General features: G+C 43.1%; 1 protein-coding gene across 1 annotated transcript in view; it reads right to left on the minus strand.

The window, feature by feature from the left end:
• Positions 1-24,501, minus strand: part of kifap3a (kinesin-associated protein 3a) — a 36,591-nt gene that overhangs the window by 2,535 nt on the left and 9,555 nt on the right. The window contains exons 10-19 of the mRNA XM_040127753.1: positions 22,827-22,989; positions 17,790-17,890; positions 14,849-14,957; positions 14,628-14,740; positions 13,790-13,955; positions 12,684-12,809; positions 11,720-11,818; positions 10,910-10,995; positions 7,895-8,084; positions 7,466-7,556 (exon numbers count right to left, since the gene is read on the minus strand). Of these exons, the coding sequence (XP_039983687.1) occupies positions 7,466-7,556; positions 7,895-8,084; positions 10,910-10,995; positions 11,720-11,818; positions 12,684-12,809; positions 13,790-13,955; positions 14,628-14,740; positions 14,849-14,957; positions 17,790-17,890; positions 22,827-22,989 (1,244 nt within the window). The remainder of the gene's footprint in view (positions 1-7,465; positions 7,557-7,894; positions 8,085-10,909; positions 10,996-11,719; positions 11,819-12,683; positions 12,810-13,789; positions 13,956-14,627; positions 14,741-14,848; positions 14,958-17,789; positions 17,891-22,826; positions 22,990-24,501) is intronic.

Genomic DNA, 24,501 nt, shown 5'->3' on the forward strand with positions numbered 1-24,501 from the left:
AATGATATTTTAGACAGTGTTCCTCCAACTTTATGTCAACAGTTTGTGTTTGTGCAAGGGGACACCGTCGTGTTGAAACAGGAAAGGAACAAAGTCAGGTCCATAAAAAAATGATTTTTTCCACTTTGCTGTGGAAGAACTTGACCGGTCTGCACCGAGCTCTGACCTCAGGCCCCATCCAACACCTTAGGGGCGAACTGGAACGCCGACTGCGAGCCGGACCTCGTCACCGCCATCAGTGCTGGACCTCACTGATGCTCCGGTGTCCGAATGGGAGCAGGTCCCTGCAGCAGGTTCAAAATCTGCTGAAAAGACTGACGCTTGAGGAGCGGAGGCTGCAAGAGCAGATCATGGCGTCAGAATCACAGACTCAGCCGTTACATATGGTTGGAATGACTGGTTGTCCACATAATATTATGCACAAAGGGAGGACGTTCAGGTTCACAATTCAGGAACAAACTTAATTGTATAAGAAGACACCACTAGGTGGAGCTCTGACACCAGACATCTCTCGGGGAAACCCCCCTACCCAGGGCCAGACCAATCACTCAGCCACAGTACTGGACAAAAAACAAAGGCTCATAAAAAGTTAATGTAATATTCATCTGCCCAGATGCAGGTGTTTGACATCCACAATGAGTCTGAGTTACAGACTGCTAATGGCTGGAGGGGTAAACAGCAGAGCGGCCAAGCCATAAAGACCGGAGAGATGTCAAAACACAAAGCTGTGACGAGGGCGGAGGCTGACGGCCAAACCTGGAGGACCTGACTGCCCTCCGCCCTCCTCCACCGGGGCCTGTTGAGGGGGATGATAAAAGGCCTGTATCTACACCGTATAAATCAGTTACTATGGGGATGTGGATACAGTGGGTGGGGGCTGATTTCACGCTCCATCTTTTGACCAGCTGCTGGATGTCTGTGTCTGGTTTTGGGGTTGCAGCGACCGGCCCGGCCCTCTCATCAGGATGGAGCAGTTGATGGATAAACTGGGCTCTGATGGATGACACCACATCTCCCACGTATCCCATCTTCCTTTTCTGGAAGTGGGAGCGTTTTGCAGCCTGGCCCGTCGTCCTCTCTCAGCCTCCTAAAATACGAGCTGTTTGCTTTGCCCCTGCAAGCGCCTATAATGACGTGTTGTTTTTAGCCAAATCACTTCCAGCGATCACTTACACAGCTTGCAGCATATCCCTACTCCCCTCCTCATCTCCTCCTTCTCTCTATTTTGCCTTTGACCCCCCCCCCCCCACACACACACACACAAAAAACCACCAGCATCTCCTCTCCCTCCTCTTTGGGCAGAAATATGTCTTTTTCCTCTCCGCACGCTACGGCTGTCAGGGGGGATTTGAGAGTCAGGCTAAAGGAGGCTGGAGGAACACTGGAACTCTGAGTCACACCATTCGCCTGCCTGCCCGCATGTCTGCCTGTTTCTGGGGCTGACTGGTTACACACCGGCCCCGGACGGCCAGGATCTGTACGGGATTTGTATGCGTCCTTTCAGCACAGTCACTGTCCTTACACACAAGTCTTTACAAGTTTAAGACAGAAGAGCTCTGATGGTGAAAACACACCCTTAACGGTTTAGGGGCCAATGTCTGTTCCATTCTTTATCTGCCATTGTCACTGTCACCTCTTCCTACTGATGATGGTTTATTGTAACCAAAGCTGGAACTAATGATGATGTTTTTTAATGATAAATGTGTTAATGATATTTTTGATAAATTGTTCAGTCTATAAAATGCCATCAATCAATGAAAAAACCCATCATAAGGTCAATTTGAGGCTGTCACCTCAGGTCCTGGGAACCTGAGGGCATCATAGGACTTGGCTTTGTTGTAAGAGGTCACAATTATGTGATGCCTTGTCACAGGTCTCATATGAATACAGGTTGAGACCAGCTGAACCACATCATGACTCTTCCTTCTGAATATATTATTTGAATAATCTTCAAGAGACTAACTATGAAAAAACAGAGATTACAGAATAGCCTAAAAACGGATTTTTCCGCTTCCCTGTCCTGCTAATAAACCTGTCAGATTTATCTTCAGGCCTCAGGAAGGGTCCGGACGTCTAGCTCGGGGACGTCCAGATTAATCCCCGGATCATCAATTGTCTCACTGACTAGTGGCTAATTCAACTTTAGCTGCAAACATTGACCGGAGACTGGAACACACTCTGAGTTTGATTTCATAAGGAACTTCAAGTAATGGATGTCTATACCGGACAACCAGATTTAACATCATTTGGCAATGACTGCCAATAAATTCCAGGAATGTTTTGTTTTTTTGACAACCCACAGGTGAGTGCTACATCTCTTCAAGTATCAGGGGTGTTCATCCATTAGCTCTGGTGAAATCTAACATAATATATCATATTTAGTGCCAGGCAGGCACAGTAATCCTTTTTCCCTAAATAGGAAAAGCTATTATAACTTTTCCAATGTGGTATTTATTTTGGATGTTAGTCAGACTCTGTGTAAAGCTAGTTCTGAACCACTACATTTTTTTGTTGATCTGTAAAATATTGTGATTTCTTGTATGTTCTTCAGTATGATAGTTATCTCAAATGACAACAAGCAATGAAACTAATGTCATAAAACCTACATCTGAAATAAATCGAATCAAAAACAGACGCATACTCAGAAGCAGAATCGATGGAATGGAGGAGATGAAATGCTTTCAATTCTTATTCCTGGGAACACTGAGAGACTTTGTCTCTCAACCTCAATAACGGTTTGGAACGGACTGAAACGTGTCCATGGCACTGCATACGGAAACCTGTCAAGTACTGAAAGCTGTCATCGTGTATCTGGTCAGATTCAGAATCTTGTTTACTTGTTCTTTGATCAGATCCTCATCAGTTCCCTACTTAAATCAACATTTTGGCTGCTTATGCTTTTGGCACCGCTACCAAACCTCAGGTATCATACTGGCACTAGCTGTTAAATCTTTTAAAAATCCCCCGTCTTACAACTTGGGAATTACCATGTTTTGAAAAACAGCTGCATGTGATTTTTTTCCACAGGGTAACTGATACTTTCTGGTATGTTTCTGTTCATGTACCTGCTCAGTATAATGAGTGGTGTCCCAGGTAACTTTTACAGGACGTGTTTGAAATATTTTTTAAGCCCTGCAGGTCTGAAGACCAGAAACGGCGCCCGACACAGCTGCCGTCAGCTGTGATATTTCTCATTATGAAACATGCAAATCAACCTGTCTGCCACCTTATTCACTTTGTGTGTCAGTGTGTGTTGTGACACGCTGACAAAATGAGGAGGTAGTCGGGGGTCATTAAGACAAAGGGGCCCAGTGTTCCCACAAATGCCAGTTTGTTCCCAGAGGAGCTGCTGCAGGAGGCAGCGGGCTGAGGAGGGGACACGTCCCATCCCGCAGAGAACATTCCTCGGTAGTGAACAGGAAAGGGAATCAGGCCCTTTTCCTCCTTCGGCGTGACCCTTCGCCCCCCTGCATCTGCGTCTTCCAGGGCCCTGGCCTGGCCCCGCTTTGATCTCTTCCCGCTGTCACTTCTCATGTTACAGCTAACCAACACGCCGGCCCTGGTAAAGAACCAGGTCTCGCCCTCGCTGCCCCCCCCGCGTATCTCCACGTCTCACCTGATTGCGACGGCTTTCTGCTTTTCCTTCTCCTCCTTTATTTTTGCCTCACTTCGCCCCGTCACATCCTGACAGCCTCTCAAAGCGCTCATTGTTTCTCCTGTTGGTGTGTTTGTGTTGACAGTCCTCCAGTCACACACTGTCTGTCTGCCTGTCTGCCTGTCCGCCTGTCTGCCTGCCTGCCTGTCATGCCTCTTTCTACTGGACACCTCTTGGTGCCCGACTACAGCACTGTCAAACATTTAATCAGAGCCTGGCCCATACTTGAGTTTTTAGGACGACACCAAAGTCGACATTTAAGAGCTTTTCAAAAATCTGATGTCGATATCTCAGTGAATATTGACCATAAGGTTGACATTTTTGCTTTTTAATTGAAATATAATATTTCTTTAACGTAATATTACATAATATTTTATATAATATTTTAATATCTTCACAAGCATTATATGGATTGCCATGAAATTTGGTTCAGACATTCATGGTCACGGCTTTTCATCTAGTGCCATCATCAGATCCAATTTTTAATTTTTCCAGTTTTTTGGTTTATGATCAAATTCCTGCAGGACTACTGACATACACATCAGCCTCAGCTGTACTTTGTGTTGACTGCTGATTAGCAAATGTTAGCATGCTAACACCCTAAAATAAGATGGTAAACTTTATACCTGCTAAACATGAACATGCAAGCTTTGTCACTGTGAACATGTTAGCATGCTGATGTTAGCATTTAGCGCAGAGAACCACCGTATGGCTGTTGACTCAGTCTTGTTAAACTGAGTGTCTGGTGTCAAAATTGGGGCAGGAGTCAGTGGTAAATATGAGTTTGTCTGGAGACTGATGGATCTCGTGGTTAACTGAAATTTAACTGTTAAGATTAATTTAAACCGTGAAGGGTTTCAAGATATCAGACGCTGAGATGGCTGATAGCGGGACAACCCTCACAGCTCAGGATTTTTACTTCGGCCCATCATTTCGGTCTAGTTACCACTAGCTTAAACTTAGCTGGTCATCAAATTAGTATCAAAGACAACTGCACAGATATTTCAAAATGTAGCATATAAAACTAAATTGGACTTTTAAACTGGTTTAAATTAGATGAATTTTTGATGGTTAAAATAACCTGTCATCAATGACTAATTCATTTTAATGTATGATTTTATCCTTCATTTATCAGCAGTACGTCTTTTAGTGCTGACATAAAGCAATTTCTCATCAATTAACACCTGAAATTAAGAGTGGTCAATACATATATAACCTTTCCATATATAATTTTATATCACAATATCGATAAACATATACCATAATATAGTAAATTTTGTAGAAAATCAATCGAGAAACTGTTTCTGGATATAATAACCAGAAAGGGATGTGTTTTTGTGAATTAGATACCTACCTTGATACTGTTATGACCAGTATATCACTTGGGCTCTATGTTTTATACAGATGGTATAAAGCAGCTCATTATAATATCCCTACAAATCACAGGGATTTTACAGTATTGAGTCCATTTTAAAAAGGCCCCATTCACACCGTGTTTCACACATAGTTTAAAATAAGCGGCGGAGCTGGTTTTGATTATTGTGTTAACCTGGATCACTCAGAGTACAGCGGCCAAATTAAAACAGTCTCACAGACGCCAATTCCCCGGGCACTCGCAGTATATTTAAAGGGTATCAGTTACAAAGCCTAGAGAGAGAGAAGGAGAGTGACAGAAAAAGAGAAAGAAAAAGAGCAAAAACAGACAATAAAGAAAAGAGTGAAGGGAACACAGATTGGGATTTCTCTCTCTGGCTCTTTCCAAGTCCCTGTCCTCTCCTTGGACCGACTGTGTTGTGCGTTCAACCAGTCACATTCAGCCTCTCAAGAGCTGCCAAGCTACACATTCCTCCTGGGGGGGGGGTCATATCGACAAGAGCTTAATCGCACGCAAGGAGAGGTTTGATAATAAATAAGACAAATTACTCACAATATACTCTCTATTTCCCCAACTATTCATCATCTCAGCAGCGTATTGTATTAGTTGCCTCGTGATATTGGCACTAAAAATGGATACAGAGGCTCAAAGTCCATTTTAGCGATAACAGGATTGATTTTTAATTCCCTGGCTTCAGTTTCATGTTTCGCTGTGGAATGTCAGCGGCATACTGGGACTAAAGTAGCTGATATACTGGAGCCACAGAGGAATGAGAGAGAGAGAAGCATGGGGACTAAAAGAGAAAGAAACAGAGACAGCCAGAGGGTGTTTGTTCTCAAAGCTGGAGTATTGCTGTTGAGGGTGGAGCGATGCCTTCTGGGACTGGCAAGGGTTGTTGACTCAGGCCCAGCCTGGTTCAATAACACAGATCAGCGAATAGCGATTCAGAATAACAACACGTTGAGGGCAGCGCTGGCTGGTGGACGAGCCGACTGAGACACCGAGAGCTGAAGGTAAACACTCACAGTTTGGTGTTTCCTCTCTGACACAGCCTGTGTTCCTGGACAAAGACAACCTGCCCTGCTGACAGCCTTCACCGCATACTCACATTCACAATCGTGTTCCAGACACACAGGGTGTAGTTTTTTTGTCTGGGTGTGTAGGTGTTGCTTGCATGGTTGGGTTGGGCTCAGATAGTGGTTTTCAATTTGTTCCCGGATTCACAGAGCTCAGAGGCTAACAAATGTCTAAGGTATTTGGTTTTATTTCCAAAAGCCACAGGACTTGTGAACAGGAAAATGTGTCCTCTGTGTATAAATTGATAAACACATAGAAATAATTTGCTGTTGAGGCGTTGGGCACTGTTAGGCAGCAACAGACTGGCTACTGCAGTTACCCCTCGTGTAATTGATTTTTTTCTCTTCTGATCTTAACACTGTTTTGTATTTTTAGATATTAGTGTTTTTATGTTTGTAAACGAGCAGCCCAAACTGCCCCTTAAAAGGCAATTAAGTATTTTAAATTAACTAAAATTATTCTGTCAACAATCTTTTTTATTAGTGGAGAGCAATGAACAGAACATTTAATAACTAGCAGCTTCTTATTTTTAGCCAGTGCTGACTTTGGTCTGGTTGATATGACAAATGTCTCTGGCAGCAAATTTTATCAGCTATAGCTAATGACGGTTATAAAACTAATTTGCCAGAAGACCAAAATTAGCCTTGGCTCTTGTCTGGCTATTGTACTGTAAGCCAGTTCTGCACTCAGCAAAAGATCATTTGTTAAAGATGAAAGCATCCAACATGTCGTTTGTCACTTACCAGCAAGGGCGTGGAAATCTGCTTAAATGCACTGCAGGTATAGATTTCCTGTTAGCTGATAATCAAACAGTACCCTTCTTTTTGGGCTTCAGTTGTATAACTTTTGAACTATGGGGTGTTAATACTATAAATATGAGGAGAGGCAGCCATCAAAAGCCATGTTAAATATGTATGCTTACTCGTCTTTATCAACTACAACCTACTATGTGGTAGTAATAGTAGGAGGTGGAATCTCCCAGTTAAACTTGAACCTTTTCAGTTCAATAGTTGTGAATCAGGACCTTTTGCATTAGGATCAAGGGGCTCGTGAAAAATAAGATGTGCAAAAGTTAGTGGACTACAGCTGTTATTTCAATGTGTCAGATACATATTTAACGAACATTTCATATCTTCTGCTGCTTATCTCATTTTCGGGTTGGATCTACAGGCTGTGAACATTAATTACTCTGCCAGGTAAAACTGTCCTGTTTCTCTCCTCTCAGCCAGCAGAAGCTGAATTTTAGTCATTTGCAACTTGGATTTAACATTGGAAAGCTAAGCCAAAGAAGATGTGATAGACAGTATTCATCGAACCCCACTCCTAGTGCGGGAGGGTGCGAAGGGAGCCCTCAGTACCTGCTCAGGTATCCAGTCTGTCCCAGCTCTCCGTTCTGCAAGTCGGTGTAGAACTCAGGACTGATGGCACCGTCTGCTCCGATGAGCCCATCTGCACGGAACAATGCAAACACAAAGACTTGGGAAAAAAGTCATCATTAGCAAACTGATTGTTATCAACCTACACCTGCTGATAGCAGTGAGAACTAAGCTCAAGTAAAAGCAAAGATTTCACACCCTGGCTGGGATACACTGTACTGCCACTAGAAACTTTTAAGAGTTTGCCTGCTACATTTTATCATTTCCTTTTTCTGTACCTGCACAGCTAGATACCACTTGAGGAAGGTGGAAGTATTTGCTGTTCATAAATCTGGATGAACTGAACCTTTAATCCGTAGAGTTTACGTATCCCCCATGTTGCACGTAACCTTGGCCTTAAAGCCTCAGTACCTGCACTGTAGAACAGGTCAGGTCTCTCCAGGATGTCTCCATTCCCTATGAAGGATTCTCCATCCTCCCCGTACAGGAAGGGTTCTCCTGCCTCGTCCATCTGACGGTTCTCCACCATCTCCAACCACTGACCGTTGTACCATCGGAACTTCTCACTCTGGATCTTCTTGCCCCACTCCTCGTCATATTCCTGAGGACGGGGGGAGGGAAGAGAGGCTTGAGTGGCGGAAGCAAACCACAGAAAACCGTCTAGAGATCACTGCAAAATCTACAGCAAGTAACAGAACAACTGAAACAGCTGCAGATTCATTTGTATTTTGAGCACTACACAGACGGACTTATCTATTGTGACTTCAGGAGCTCAGCAGCTACTGGTTCAGTGAAACATGGCTATTGACTTGATACACTCTTCCGATCTGGATATCAACTCATTTGATTACTGCGTATTTGAAAAATGTGTTTCCATCAGTCTTTACAGCATCTTCTCTTTTTCTATACAACAATTTTTCCATCCAAGCAAGCACAAAATCTTTTCTCCGATATTTTCAGCTTTTTTTGAATTTCTAGTGTTTCCACTCAGGTACCTTGCGAAAGAAGCAGTTAGCCAAGCAGCCTTATCCATATTAATACAAAAGAGAGAGGCCACTTTGTAGGTTTATAATGAATTTAAAAAGGTTAAGATGGTGACATAAACTGGCTAATCAACACTCGCTACATTACTGTTAATTACAGTTTTTGTTTTTGTAGACAATCCTGGTGAAATTGGTGATGTCGATGTTCAAATTTAATAGCTAGTGGCATTTGGAAATGACATTATAACAAGAGATGTTATCGTACATTGCGAAGGAATTTTCTAATCCCACCGTTGGGTGAGGTGGTAGCTGGTGCATGTGCACACACATCAGTCAGGAAACAAAAGACGTTTTCAGTGCTATGCTCTGGAAAAATGTATCCCATTCATGTGGGTTTCTCAACGTGAAACAGAAATAATGAGATGTGATGAAACCTCCTTGAAAAAGGAGGCATCTGGTTTGATAGTAAGAAACTTCCAGTCTGAGGTGGCAGAGGGAAACACGTCCTCTGTTCCTGCTGACAGGCCATATTGATCCATCTTAGCAGAGAAGGACAGAGCTTCCAGTATTTGTTAAAGAAAGACAGAATTGTAGAATATTGTGACAGACAAACAGAAACGGAGCGGAACTATGTGTGCAGGTACATGAGTGCATGACTGTGTGTCGCCTCCCTCCTCTTCACTACAGCTAATAGAAACCTCCAGCCGGACGGCTCTGCTGTTCGCGTTCGTGTCTCGGAGGAAGACGACCGCAGAGTTGTGTTTTCTTTTCTCTGCAGGGGCTGGAGGGGGAGCGATAAAGGCGGCCTTTGAGACTGCGATGCCCCGGCCTGAAAGATTAATCATTCAGACGCAAAGCAGAGACCCGTGGGCCCTGACAGCCACCCAAGGCCCCCGGACTCAAACGGGCCTATTGACCATCGCACTGACACCTACACCCTCTTCACCACCCCCTCCATGCTGGAGTGGCAGTGACAGATTTGGCCACCAGACTGATTCATCAGCTGCTATAAACAGCATCATGACTCAGATTCTGACTGAGCAATTTAGGTCTTAAATTAGTTTAATATAACTAATGAGTTATTAGCAGCTGAGCTCATGACAGAATGAGCTCATCATAACAGGGGTGAGGGGGTGCACAACAGATTTCGGATCTTTTCAACATATTCCTCTGGAAACGTGGACAGGCTAATAATATCACTGTGAATTAGGCCTCTGTCCCACTTGGAGAATCTACAAAGTTCCTCCTGAAGTCACGTGTGTGTTTGTACGTGAGCAGGGCCACAATGATCAAAGGCGAACATTTGAAGACTGCACAGTTATGGTTTGTGCTGCCAAAAAGATCTCGCACAGCCAAGGAGTAATGATTGTGTGTGTGTGTGTGTGTGTGTGTGTGTGTCCACAGCTCTGCTTTCTCTCTCACCTCTGCTGTCCAGCCACCGACACACTCCAGATCCCACCGGCAGCCTTTCATGTGGTTCACAGCTTAATAGGTCTCACTGATAATTTCAATGAAACACTTCCTTTGCCCCACTACACTGCTTGGCTATAATTTACAGCTAATTACGCTGATCTGAGGTCTGGCAGGGATCACACCCTGACTGCCAGCTGACCACACCTGTCAGTCAAAAAGCGACTCAGGAATTCGTCTGTCAGTTAAGCGCTGAAGTCAGATTTGACTCTGGCCCATCAGGAAAAGGTGAGGGTCTTTGACTGGATGAGAGGATCACTATGAAACTGCCAAGGTCAAAACGTTTAATGTTTGTATGAAAATGAGCTTTGAATCTCTTACCTGTGAGCCGTCTTTCAGTAATTTGAATGAAAATCTGAACCTTTTATGACTTAGAGCAGTATGATTTTAGGGGTGAGTACACACTTTGCAACTCCAGTTTTGATAAGTGCTGTGTAAAGAAAGTTTGCTTGCTTGAACTGCACAGAGTGGGAGGAACATCTTTGTACTGGGGGCCCTTTGCAGTTTAATCTGGCCATGCCCCCACCTTTCTATAAAACCTGTCCCATTAAAACTATGATCACGTAGGTCTTTTGTAAAATCTGGAAATTTCTTACGTCATTTTTTTTTTGGTAGTCTATGTAATTTGTACCTTTGTAGTCTAGTTTGAGAGCTTCGAATCGGTGCTGACGTATCCGATTTTTTAGTTATTCAACTACGTCTAGTGTTGCGCTCGTCGACGCTGAGCGTCAGTGTGGATCAGACTGATGCAGGTTAAAAACTGTTGTAAGTCAACTTGGAGAAATGACTTTTAAACTGACATACAACAGTTCTTTGACATGAAAACGTTAAGTTAACCACTCCTTGCAACCTAGCCTTAAATTCAACTTCAAAAATGGAAACGTGAATACCACCTTCATTTCTACAGCCGGACATCTTAGCTCTTTAGGCAACAGTGGTAAAATGTTGCTCATGAGGGTATCTAGATACTCACAGCGATGATGTCCAGCGTGTTGTCGCAGACTTTGCGGATCTCTGCGTTGTTATCGTGCATGAGGTCGATGAGGTAAGCGGGGGCCTCTGGGATTAGGATTCAAGGAAAGAAAACATTTTATCCTCAGACGTTTCAGAGCCGCCTTCAAGTCAATCAATAATCAGTCCCTCCTAATTTAATCGAAGGGGGGAGATGGATACGTGGTGGCACTGTGGGGAGGAACGACTGCCCCTGCTGTCATTTAAAGACTGAGACAAGAGACAGGTGTCCCATGGCTGAGAGAACAACTTTCTACATTTCCTGTTATAAAGTGAAGAACTTTCTGCCTCTCCCTCCCACAGCAGTGCTTAAATCAGAGATTCCCGTTATATTCTTCCCGCAGAAAGAAAAACATTAATCAGAACATGCTGGCAGAGAGCACGTTTGTAATTTGACACAAGTTGCCACTAACCACAACTGAGTGCAATTACAGGCAGCTCGGGATACCCAGAGGGTAAAAAAAAAAAACCCCGAAATCAAGATGTTAAAAAGGTTGCCATGGAAATGCAAATGGAAGTAAGCAGTGATGAAAGATACATCCAGGGCAGGACTATGAGTTACCAAAGGGACATACACTACAGACTGAATATAGAGGGATTCTGGAGAGAACCAGAGAATAACTCTGCAGCTATATACAGCTGGTGTCACCATGATGACGGGCGGAAGCTGCTCATAACATCGGTCTCCCATCTTTCAAACTGAATCTCATCTGATGGGTTGTGAAAAGAGGAGGAAACGTCTACAGCACTTCGCCTGTGAGCACAAGGATACGTGTGTCTTTGATGATGACGTCTCTCGTGGCTTTGTGGAAAACCATCTGGTAGAAGACGTAGACAATCTGACACACAAACTCATCGTCCTCCTGTTCGGCTGAGATGGAAACAGGTTGAGAGAAACAGCAAAAAAACTATTCAGTATAACAAAACTGTAAAGAGCGAGGCAGTTGGTTTTTTGTTTTGTTTTTTTAAACAACTTGGGTCATATTTTCATAGTTTAGCCATCACCGCTATCAGTTATAAGAATAATTAAAAAGCAACTTAACATCCCATTTTAGTTTGAATACACCCCTGTCTGATCTTCAAAAAATACATTTTTCAACCACTTGCTGTGAAAAGTGACTCAGTTATATCATCGGACCCAACTTCTGCCAGTTACACGCCCTTGATCTCTTAGTCTCTTTTCAAATTACAACTCCAGACACAGTTATTTGTGTAACTATGGTCGTATGAATTCTGGATGACTGCCAGAGACAATATGTAATAGCTGGATTTCCAGCATCTGTGGCAGGCAAAGTAGGAACCAGAACTCCTCACACTGCTGAGAGTCAGCATCTGCTCGTGTACAGTGGGGTTCAATAGTCTGAGACCATACACAAGACATACACTCTCCCATTCAAGTGAATTACTACATTTTCTCCCGAGAAGGGTAAAGAACCACTGTTGTAACGAACATAATAAAGTGAATGTACATATTATTTTCTAAATCCAAAAAGAAATGTAGAATAGAATACAGCAGGGCAGCAACACAACCACAACCACTTCACTTTAGAAACAGTGAGGATGTGGGTCACGTGACAACAGACATGCAAAATACAAACTAAAATGCTGCTCAGAGAGCATTTATATTCACAAACAATTCTTCATGTCTTCTCTTCTGTCTATTTTACTATAAAATCGGGCTGTAACTTTTGCTTTCTAACTCAGAGCTTTTGAAATACTGACGTACAGGTTCTTACCGTTGAGCAGCTCAATGAGAGCAGGAATGATGCCAGACTTGGCCAGCAGGGCTGCACACGAGTCATCCATGGACACAGTGCCGATCATGATCACCACCTCCAGAATGAGGTCATCCTCAGCAGAACCTGACATCAGGGAAAAGTACAATACGAGTGGAGGACTGCACTGGCAAAGAAACCTCATTTGGACAACATCCATGTTCTGGGACTGTGTGCGTATACATCTGCCGCGTCCTGCCGCGTGTCTTAATGGAAAAAAAGTCTGGAAAACTATGGGACCCAAGGACAGTCACACCCAGAAATGATAAGAGCTGACAGAGTTTTCTTGGATCCACTCTGGCATTAGACATATTGACACACAGACCAGACAGATCTGCAGCAATACGACAGAACCATACCAGACCTGATTAGAGAAAATATCATTTGGACCCGGGCTGACTGGGACTTTAGTGTTAAGACCTCTATTTCCACTAAGAATGTCAAAGGAACTCTATTAATCCCATTGCTTAACAACAATGAGTCTCTCTACCTCTTTTTCTCACAGGATATGCAATGATATTAAAAACAAACTACTGTGTGTAAGAGTGAAATACATTTTAAAAGTAGGGTCTTCTAGTGGCTCTGCAAACTACTATATAGACTGATTAAATCTCATGTCATGTTTCCCTTCATTGTTCTTCTTCATTGTTCTATATTTTTTGTCTTTCCAGGCAATGTCAATCAAATAACCTAAAAATATTAGAATGGACTTTCAATTTTGCTTTGATAAAGACAAAAAAGGAAGAGCCGGGGTTAGGAGGTCAGTGGTCATGAAAGGTAAAAGATAAGGCCCTGACCCTAATGACTGCTCTCTGTCCTCGTATCATCCATGTCCAGTGACACTTCACTGATAGTGTGATTCGGGGAGAATAGTCAGAGGTTACGACAGGGGCATTGGAGAGACCTGTCCTTTAGGTTTAAAATGGGGGTAGAGGAGAGAAATGTGGCCGGGTTATCCTGCATTACTGTAACACTATGAGTAATACCACGGGTTTAAAAGAATTTGTAAAAGCATTTTGATACATACAGACAGTGAAATAGTGGAGCAACCAGTGCGTCACACACACCTGGTTTGAGTCTGTCTTTTAGGTAGGGCACCAGGTTGTACTCCTTGAGCACCAGCGCCCAGTCCAGGTCAGGGATGGTCAGATTGGCCAGCGTGCCCAGACACTCTATTACAAACTCCTCAGCCTCGTCCTCACTGATCTGACCTGCCAGGTCTCCCACATAATCCTACCAGCAGACAGAGGAACGTAAGTAGACTACACAGAACGACTTTGATCATTGTGAGTTTTTAAGAAACCGGCGCTCACAGAAACAAACCTGAATACATCATTGAACTACCGATGACAGATCAGCAGTATCAGAAGTAAAAGAAGTTTCACATATCATTTGACAGAGGAGTGTCAGTGTTCCAGGGGTATAAGAAATGTTCCTAGGTGACGTAAACTGGAAGTGTAATGTTAGTCAGTCATTTAGCTGCGGGCCTCACCTGAGGTCTGTCATCTGGTGAAAGGTGAAGCAAAAGGTGAACAAATACCATGAAAGCTCATGCTGCATTAGCTGTTACCAGCTCCTCTTCGCACTGTAACTGTATGTACAGACAACTTTCACTGGATAAATTTGATGATTGTAAGTCAAGATCTGTAGCTATAAGGAGTCTTTTATCTTAATAGATATCACTGGAAAGAGCAAGTTGCATTGATTCCAACATACGTGTATTGTAAGATGTTGATGTGTTGTGGTTTGACTAAGTTATGACTCCAAAAAAAAAGTGTATCGGGACACAACTTATGAAAATCCTATGATGACTTAATATTGACGTTATGCTCTGCAAACAGGATGGAGTTATTGCTCATTGCTTGTGCTGTGAGTAATTCTGTCAGGACTGGTCTGAGCACTGACCAGGAAGAGGCTCTTAGTGGGTCCATTGTGCTGAGAAAGGTTCCTGATCATCTTCATCACCAGAACATCTTTCAGTTTCACAGCACGCTTCATCAGCATCTTCAGACCGTTACCTGAAGCAGCAGAGGAAAGAGGCGAGGAAAGCAACTTTTACAAGTTAAAAACAGAGTTGCTTTAAATGTGTCTATATATTGTGTTTTCCTTTTTTCAGGAGCTCGTACCTTCACAGATGACCTTAGCATTGCTCTTGTTAGCAGCCAGGTTGATGCAGAGTGAGATGAGCTCGACATCCATCTTCTCCTCCCCACAGTCAAACACCATCTTCATCAGCTGTCAATCAAAGGTTCCAAATTCAGTTAACCAGTTCATTCAGCACTGAGGCCGAAGCTAAACTAATCCATAACGATGTAAGTAGTCGCGTGTTCGTCTTGTGAGAAAAACACGACTATATATCAGCGTGTTTATGTAATGTGCTGGGAAAGTTTGTTCCTGCCTATCATCTTTCACAGATGAACCCAAAAACACTTGGAGTGAATCACAACCGCTTGATGACAAAGCCTGGAGAGTGACCGTTACTCATGTGTCATTTTGGTGGATGTTTTTGGTCAACCATCAAACAGATAGTAATGCGTAAGCCGAATACGAGGCGACATTTCATCTCGCTGTGTGTATTTGTTTTCCTGATTGTAATTTGTCATTTCAACAGACCACAGATTCAAAAACAAGAGCGTCCCTGCAGTGTCCTCCAGTCTTGTTCAAGACAGTCATCGATGTGGGAGGGAGGGTGAGGAGGGAGGAAAAGAAATCAGAAAATGATTAAAAGTGTGAATTTATGAGTTAAAAAGAGAGAGAATCGTACAGATATAGGGAAGGCAAGCGTCGTTCCAAACCTCCCAAAAACCCACCTCCTCTCCCCCTTGTCTGTCTGTCTGTCTCCCCTGCGCTGATTTAACATTAAACAGGAAAGGCTTTGAGCTGGGGGTGATGGTGGCGAGGGGGGGGCAGAGGTGCACTGCTTCCCTGTGAGGAGTCAGGAATCACAGAGAGAGGGAGAGAAAGGCTGGGCTGGGCCTGGGTTAGGTATCACATACCAGGGGCCCCGGACCCCAAATCAGCCCCGTCTAGACTCTCTGGCACCTGCCTCTGCTTATTTACCACAGACAGCCACCAGAGGCCCTGTCAGGGCCGCAGCGCCACGCTGCAGTCCAACCAACAGTCACCTCCACCCTCACCCCTGCCCCCACCTCCACCTCCACCTCTGTAACCACTTCTCACTCATTCCTGACATCCCTGCTCTGGAAACCCCTCATCCAGCACCAAACGGTGACCCCATTAAAAGCTGGAGAAAGGGAAAGGGGCGGGTCAGTCACCAGCCTGGGAAAGTGATAAAAGAGAGGTCTTTAAAGTACAAAATAGGTGGGAGAGGATAAAAGGTGGGAAATGGGGTGAGGCATTTTGTTAAGGATGTATTATAACAAAAGGACAGATGGAGGGACATGTAGAAGGGGACAAAAGGGGTTTTGGCGTGGGAACTTGGACTATGCTTTTGGGGAAAATGAGGGTTGGGGGAAAAAAAAAAAAGAAGGAAATGAAAATGAACCAGTGAGACAGGAACCATGTTCACCCATTTTCAAAAACTGATTAAGTTCTTTCAAGTGTTTTCAGGTTTTTTTCGTGAAGATCTCTGTCCACACTCTAACACCTAATCAACAGGAATACGGCTGAGCTGGTTCAACCCTCTATTCTGACCCTCTCATCACATATACATTAGTACAGACAAAGAGTGCTACCTGTTTATCAAATGAACAGTAACAATCAAATCAAATCACAACTTTATGATCACCTCACTGCCTGTTAGAATCAATATTAATACAGGTTGGCATCTGTACTGTGTGATCAGCTACACTGACATTTAAAATGAGTGATGACAGGCAGGGCTGTTACCAGGATAGTAGAAATACTGAGGTCAGGAATCCAGATTCCCCCATTTATATATACTGTATATATATCAATTTTATCTTTATATAAATTCTTCTCTCTCTACATCATGGTCTGATGCCAGGCACGGTATGGAATACTGGCGGAGAGTAATGGATCCTTTTTATTTCGGTTTTTTCTTTTTTCCTTAAAACAGTCTGATTTAGTCTAAAATATTCAGAAACAGCCTTAAAAAACATGTTTAATATGTGTATAATTGTAGAGAGTAAAATCCTGCTCATGTTATTAAATTCCCCACAATTCTCACAGATATTACTGACGAATACTAAAACACAACACCAGTGTTTCCATGTGTATCCAGTCTGGAGACCTTTTTTCACTGTTTTTGTTATTAGAAATCGGGCTTTGTGTGGAAAAAAGGCCAAAAAGGAGAGAACAGGTGTCGCTTCACATTTAGCTTAGTGTGAACTTACTCTGAGCAAGAGATACATGGACAACTTTAGAGAAAGGGAGGCTGAGGAGAGCAGTGAGAGGAGAGTGAGCAGGCCTTGGGGCAGGGTCAGAGGTCACATCCTGGTCATGCTGCTAGCCAGAGCGTCCTTTCTGCCATGAGGGACCCCGAGGTTCAGATCTGCTGCTGACATGACCTTCTGAACAAACAGCCAACTCTCCCGACCACATCTGGCCAGCATTTACACCCAATCTCAACAAACAAACACAACGCACATATAGCTAATCGCTTATGATGAGAGGAGTGAGTGACCGGGTCAACTCAATCAAGAGGGAGCTAAAAAAAAAAAAAAAAAAAAACTACAAATGTTATGTTATGATCGAAAGTTGGAAGAAATCCGCCCAAAGCGGTTTCAGCTTCAGCTGTAAACTTAATTTGGAAGATCACAACGCGGTTTCTTTTCTGTGCTGATGTTCCAACTTTGTATCGCTAATTACAAGGCTAATATGTAGTGAGGACACAGAGAAGGGTGAAATCGCGAAAAGGCTGTTTTCAGGACTCAGTGGAAAGAGAAGTAAAGGAGAAAAAACAGAGTTGTCATCATAGCACAAGAGAAGACTGAGCAGCCGTCCTCTGGTGGTTTTTGGTTCCAGATGTGGCGTGCGTCCCTCCCTCTCGCTCTGTTTCTTATGCATTAATTCCCGGATTCCGTTAGCTGCCGATGCTAATGCGTCTGTCTTGGTCTGCTGGCGCTGTACATTAGTCAGTCTTACCTGCGTTATGCAGTCTGTGTCTGCAAACATGGACTTGAATCTGTCGTCCATGCTGATGTGGTACAGAATGCACATGCTGAGCTGTCTCTGGCCCTCATCAGCTGAAACATAAACAGAGAAGGAGGAGGGAAGTCAATGGATGAATGACTGGTTGTGCCGTAATGCTCCGCAGGATGCCAATGACCACATCTAGGAGAGCTGTGTGTTTTTTGAAAATATTAATGGGCTGAATGGCCTTTTTAACAGTGGTTCCTGTTGGAGGTCAATTGGCATTCGGTGCAAAATCGGCTCCAGTCGACTGCAGTTTCTCAGTTTGTTGTGTTTCTCAGGCAGCTAAGCAGACATAAAAACGAGATTTCAAAGATTTAATGCAGAACTGAACTAGGATACTGTTTTCATGCTGCTTAAAGGGAAAGTTCACCCAAATTACAAAAAAAATACTTTTTCTAACCTTTGTGTTTTTGAGAAATCAGGATTTCTGGCTCCATGCTAAAACAAGTGGGTGGAATTTTGTTTGTTGTGCTCACAGCATTTAAGGATAAGTCTGATGATATTCTGTATTTTTCCTGATATATTTTATTCCTCTATGCCATGGAGCTCAAAAACACATCAGTGAGCCATAACTGTTGAACTGGCTGACTTGTTCCTTCATCACCATGAACACTCACACTGTTTATTTTACAGTTTATTTTTACCCAGTCCCACACACACACACCATTCTGCTGCCCTAAATACTCACTACAGCACCAAATGTGGATTAATCTGCTGCTGAAAATGGTCCCCAGCAAATGCACTATTTCCTCCTGTTTGAATAATGTTTGAAAAAAACAAAACTGCAGTGTCCATCTGTTTTAGGAAATTACTGAGCCTTTTTCTAAAAATGAAACTATATATTTGAGAGGATGTGTTTAAACATTTACGCAGGAACCAATGGGCTTGGGGCTAAGAGGCAAAGACAGGGTAGGGATGTCAGAGAGTGTTGACAGATGGACTAATACATTCCTGGTTTCCAACTGCAAATGGGGATGGATTCCCCCCAAATGGGATTTGCTGACAATAACAAAAATATAGAACAACGCAAGCCTTATCAGTAAAAAAAAAACAATACAAAAAAAACCTTCTCTTTCCAGAAACAGTGACCCAGTTACTCTGGATAATCCACAGACCACACTGTGAAAAGTTTACATAGGGACTACTACTTCAGTAGAAAGGAGTTCCAAAGAAAACTGTTGGCAGTGAGGTCTGTGGAGTATCCAGAGGAACCAGGACATTGTTTGTGGGAAGACACATTCATGTTGAATATTTAAGCTGTTTTTGTTTGTTTTTTTGGCACTTGGGAGCAGCAGAACAAGCTGAAAACCTCAAAGTTGTCATGGCAAATGTGTGAGAAAGCTTATTCAGAGGTCTATTAGACAAAGAGCAAAATGATCTTCCCATCGGAGTGGTGTTTGGTTCATCTGATGAATTTAAGTCCAGTATTCACTCTCTTCAATGCTCTGGTTTGGTCCTCACCAACTCCTAAGAAAAATATCTGGCTCTTCAGCTGCTAAATGCTCCACTATGTCCACCAGCTGCTCTCTGACTGTGTCTGTCTGCTGTTTGCTGCTGAGCAGGTAGGGGACAGTGGCTTTTTCAGAGCTTGTTTGATGAAAACTGCTGCTGGAAACAGTGAGACTGAACCAGACAGGAAATATGATGTAAAACCCAAATTAGGAGCTAAAAGAGAATAAACAGGTCTCTAGAGCTGAGGGAGAATGAACACTTGAGCGATAATTCTTTACATGACATCTGATCTAAACATTAAAATATTTATCAGTGTAGCTTTTACTGTTTTTTTTTTTTTTAAATGATGTGAGTATCAAACTAAATTCCATTCACATCCCTGGTATTGTGGTGGAGCAAGACATTTCAGAGACATATACAGATAGATATTTTCTATTTAGATATACATACACACACGCACACGCACACGCACACACACACACACACACACACACACACACATATTACATTTTTTTTTCATCTGGGGGCCAACTGACCCTTTAAGGTTTCTCCAATAAAATGAGCACATTCCTTATCACTGCGGTATTGAGAGCTTATCAAGCCTCTGCAGCAGCATGAAGGAGATAAAGACAGAATGGATAGAGTGTTAGACTGTCGGTGAGCTCAGGACCTTTATGAGTTTGACCTCTGACCGGGGCTTGAGGCCTGGAGGAGGAGCCAGCCAGAGAGAATTAATAGAGTTCAGACCAGAGTTTGACCCGGGGACTTTTCATTAAGAGAAGTGTTAAGAGAGAAGCTCTTCGCTGGACCAGAACCACTGACAGACCTCCTGTAATGCCCACCAGCCTCCAAAGTCCCAACCTTGTCCAGTTAAAACTGGTCCCAGCCGTGTTCGGTCACTGGCCGTACAGGGAGCCTTATCGCTGACTATTAGATCCAGATGTGCTCAGTGAACTCCTAGTATCACAGGAGGGAGAGAGGGCCGAGGAGAGACGGCTTCTAGCTTTAATTGGGAAAACAGGAGGAAGCATCAGTTTTACTGCCTTTAATAAGTTAAAGCTACGCTGCTCGCTGCTCTGGCCCTTCATTGGCCAGAACATGTGCTTCTCATTAGCAACCCTTTACCTCAACCAGTACCTTCAAATGCACATGAAACAACCAAACACACACGTACACACACACACACAGAGGCAATACGCTCCTCCAGACCTGCTGAACTCCGTCACTCTGCTTGGTAGGAACATGGAGGATCCTTTATGGGCGAAGAGAGAGATCCCATTAAATGTTCAAAACATGAGTAGGGTTGGGGCAGCAAAGAGAAAAAAAAAAGGTGAGGGGGAGCTGTTAAGAATTAACTAGACTGTTCAGGGGCAGTTAGTGGGAGAGCGAAACTCCAATTACACCCCAGCCTGATTTAAAACCGACTAACCTTCATAAAATTACACCCGCGCACATTAAGAGGCGTCTGGGCTTGGTTTGTGGACAGTGCTGCTTCATTGTTACTGCATTTTCTAGATAAATAAGCAAGCTGGGTTTGGTCCTTAGAGACATCACACACCACATAACAGAGTAAAATGCTCTTAAAGAGGTCCCCTCCCCCACCCGAGTTTCCTAATTTGTCTTTGCGATGTAACAAAATGCTGCATCATGGAACAGAAATTTGGGGTGAGTGGCAATGCTGGAAATAAGGCTGCAACTAATGATTTTTTGTCATTATTAAGTGAGCCAGGGATTTTTTTCATTAATACATGTATATAGTTTATAAAATGTCCAAAAATAGTGGAAAAAGCTCATTACAATTTCCCAGATGGTGACATGGTGACGTCATCGCATTATTTGTTTTGTACGAGCAACAATCCCCAGCCTCACACTGGAGAAGCTGAAACTACAGAATGTTTGGCGTTTTTGCTTGTTTAATAATTTAAACAATTAATAAGCTATCCAAATGAATTCTGCCCATAGTCATATCGACTAATAGTTTCAGCTCTAGCAGGCCAGGCCTTTTCAACTAATCAATGAACTGTTTACTTTATAATAGTGGTAATCCACAGCGTGAATCCCAGAGCTGGATCTGATAAGTTCCCAGGATGACTGAAGGGAATAGAGAGGTTAAATATTTCTGTTATGGTTGTTGTTGAAACTTTTCTCAGATTGAAACACTGGTTGAACTGTTTACAACTTGTGCCCAACGGACAGAATTACTTACTATTGGACACACGGGAGCACACATTGTTTAAGGTCCATGCGTAAAGTTCACCCTGTCATATATACGTTTTAAGTAGATGAGTTAATAAGGGGGGGGGGGCTCTGTCTTCTGACATGTTCAGACAGCACGTCTTAAGAAATCAAGAAAACAGAGAGAAGCAGCAAACGCTCACATTGGAACCACAGTGTTTCTCTTTTTTGCTTGATAAATAAAACTTAAAATGAATCTTAATGAACAATGAACTGATTTTTCAAAATTGCTAATTAAGGTCTGTCGACCAACTAATTGACAAAGTATTTTTACACCAGCTGCAGAACAGAAATGAAAGAAATGGAGATGCAGCTGACGAGGAGGAATCCTCTCCATTCTGCTGAGTTCAGGTGGAGGTGGGATGGTTCGAGTGGGAGGTGATGATGACAAGTGATGACTCCCTCTCCACTTTCATCTTATCATTAGGGGTCGTGACCTCGGGTCAGGTCTGGATGGTGGAGGCTGACAGACCCGCCTCCTCCCTGTCTTCTCTCTTTAGAGATAAGACCGGAGTCCTCATGCAGAGTGTGTCAGTTGAAAGGAGGACAGTTGGCAGTGAGAGCAGATGATTAATGACACCTCGGCTCATATACAGAGCGAATTACACACACGCACAAATACACAAATACAGGCAAACTCCACAGTGTCAGAACCTTGAGCAGGCGTGATATTTCAGTGTTAACTCATATGATGTGTGTGCCTTTCTTCCCGAATGAGCAACCCCCACTCGCTACTTCCCAAAAAAACAGCCCTTCCTAAATCTCTGAAGACCCCCCCGCCTCTCCGCCCTTCTCTTAGAAAAACAACATTTGTGCAGAGGCTCTGGCATGTTATTCTAACAAATATATTATATTAATTATGCGCCGTTACCCGAGCCTCCCTCTGAGAGGCTTCAAAAGGCCCGTCAGAGATGCTTCTGACCGTGTCACACGACCCCGCGGATGGGACAACGTGCCAATCGCATGCTCTGGAACCTTCAGGAGGTCACTTTCCTAATGGTCACCAGGGGCGGTTTTAGGTCTGGACGTTCCGTAAGAGCTGCACCTGCACATACGCCTCAGTAATATCAAATTAGAGGCTGAGTGTTTCTCATAACTTGCGTCTATTTCTGTCAGTGAAAACCTGAGATAATGGTTCCCCTGATACAGAAGCGAATGCATATAGTGAGACCCCAGTCATAAACACATAGATACACAGGCTACGAATCAGTGTAAACACATCTGAAGGAATAAACACAGAACAAACACAAACAGTCAGGAACACTAACACACAATCATTAGCAAGCAGTGACTGATTACCGAGAAGTGAGGAGAGTTTGGGAATGAGTCTGGCCTGGACCATCTGGCTGCGCAGCGACGTGTCGAAGGAGAGGTTGAGCAGGAGGCGTAAGGTGGTGCTCAGGAGCTCCTCGTGCTCGCAGGAAACCAGCCGGGCCAACTTCTCAACAGCGAAGGTCTCTGCCTGCGGGCAACACAGATGGCCTAATAATTTCACTGCAGTCACAGATAAAACTACATGTAGGACTGGGGATTGTTTGACATTTTTCTATACTGACACTCATCAGTACAGATCCCAATTTTTTTTCTTACCTAAGAGTATAAACAGGTTTTTCCACAAAACCCTTTTTTAATTTAACAAAAGGAGCCAGCTCTCAAATGTGACATAAGTTACTAAATCACAATGCTCATTTTTCTTTTGTGGAGACACCTGATTTTGGTTTTTTTGCACATATTTTGCCAAAACTCCAGTCCAACTGAAATCCCACAAGTTATCTGTGTTTATGCAGTCAAAGGTCGGCGGTGACCACGTGGCTTAGGGGTGGAGACAGCGACAACGAACCGCAACGTTGTTGGTTATTGTTGCATTTCCCATTTTGTCATTTACCATCTCTCTCCTCTCATTTCCTCATCTCATGTCTCTATTGTCATCTCTAATAAAAGGCCTAAAAATGCAGAAAATATATTTGAAAAAAAAAAAAAAATCATTGTGAAAGTGACTTTATTGAAATTTATTCTTAAAGGGAAAAACAACACATAAGAAGCGCATCAGAAATGTTCCTTTCAGTTTAAAACGAAAATGATGATTTGACTGGCTGCAGTATATATGAACAAGTTCTGTCTACGCAGACAGAAAAACAAGAGAAAGAACAGGCACAGACACGCCACTGTCATGCAACCAAGTCATATGATATATAGATACATTGCTGCCTTTTACGCTTTAGCTGGAAAAAAAAAAAAAAAAAAAACCCATTAATTTCACGAAATTTTCACAAATTAATTTCTGGTGGACCTATTAAGAGGCCAAAATGTTTCCATTCTTATTTTATGGAATTAGTGGAATGGCCAAAAGACAGATTTATGATCAGTCATATTTAAAAAATGAATGTACTACAAAAAAGTTGTATTGTGACTCTAATTTGCCTTGAAATTCAGAAATGTTTAGATTAAATCATTATCGAGCTACTCAATAAAACCCTAATGAATCCAACGATTATCCTTTCAAGTTGATTAAATTATCTGGCAGCAACTATGCAGCTCTGCAATGTTGACTCTATGGAGAAATGACAAAACTAAATTTTCTAAATTTTTGTCTCAACCATGACAACAAATGGTCATTTTTTGAGGCCTAGCATCCAGCTCGGAGAAGGTTCACATGACCTGCAGGAAGGTGGAGGTGTTGAGCCGGTGACACTATCAGATGACTGCTGACTCTCTCTTTAGGGACTCTGTGTCACTGATGTGTGAGAGTGTGAGTGGTGTGGAAGTGCTTAGACTCCATCCACAAGCTGTTACCGCCACTGTCAGAGCGACACAGCAGTGCCAGTCAGTCCAGTGCTGCTTGTTAACATGTCTGTTTCCCTCTCCTGTGGTCTCCCCGCAGCCCGACATCATGGTGACGCAACCTGCTCCCAGTTAAAACGCACTCACTGCTACTGTGCACAAAACCAGCTCCAGTCACACCATCACAAACCAG

This window comes from Xiphias gladius, chromosome 6 (assembly GCF_016859285.1).
Source record: "Xiphias gladius isolate SHS-SW01 ecotype Sanya breed wild chromosome 6, ASM1685928v1, whole genome shotgun sequence".
NCBI classification, from domain to species: Eukaryota; Metazoa; Chordata; class Actinopteri; order Istiophoriformes; family Xiphiidae; genus Xiphias; species Xiphias gladius.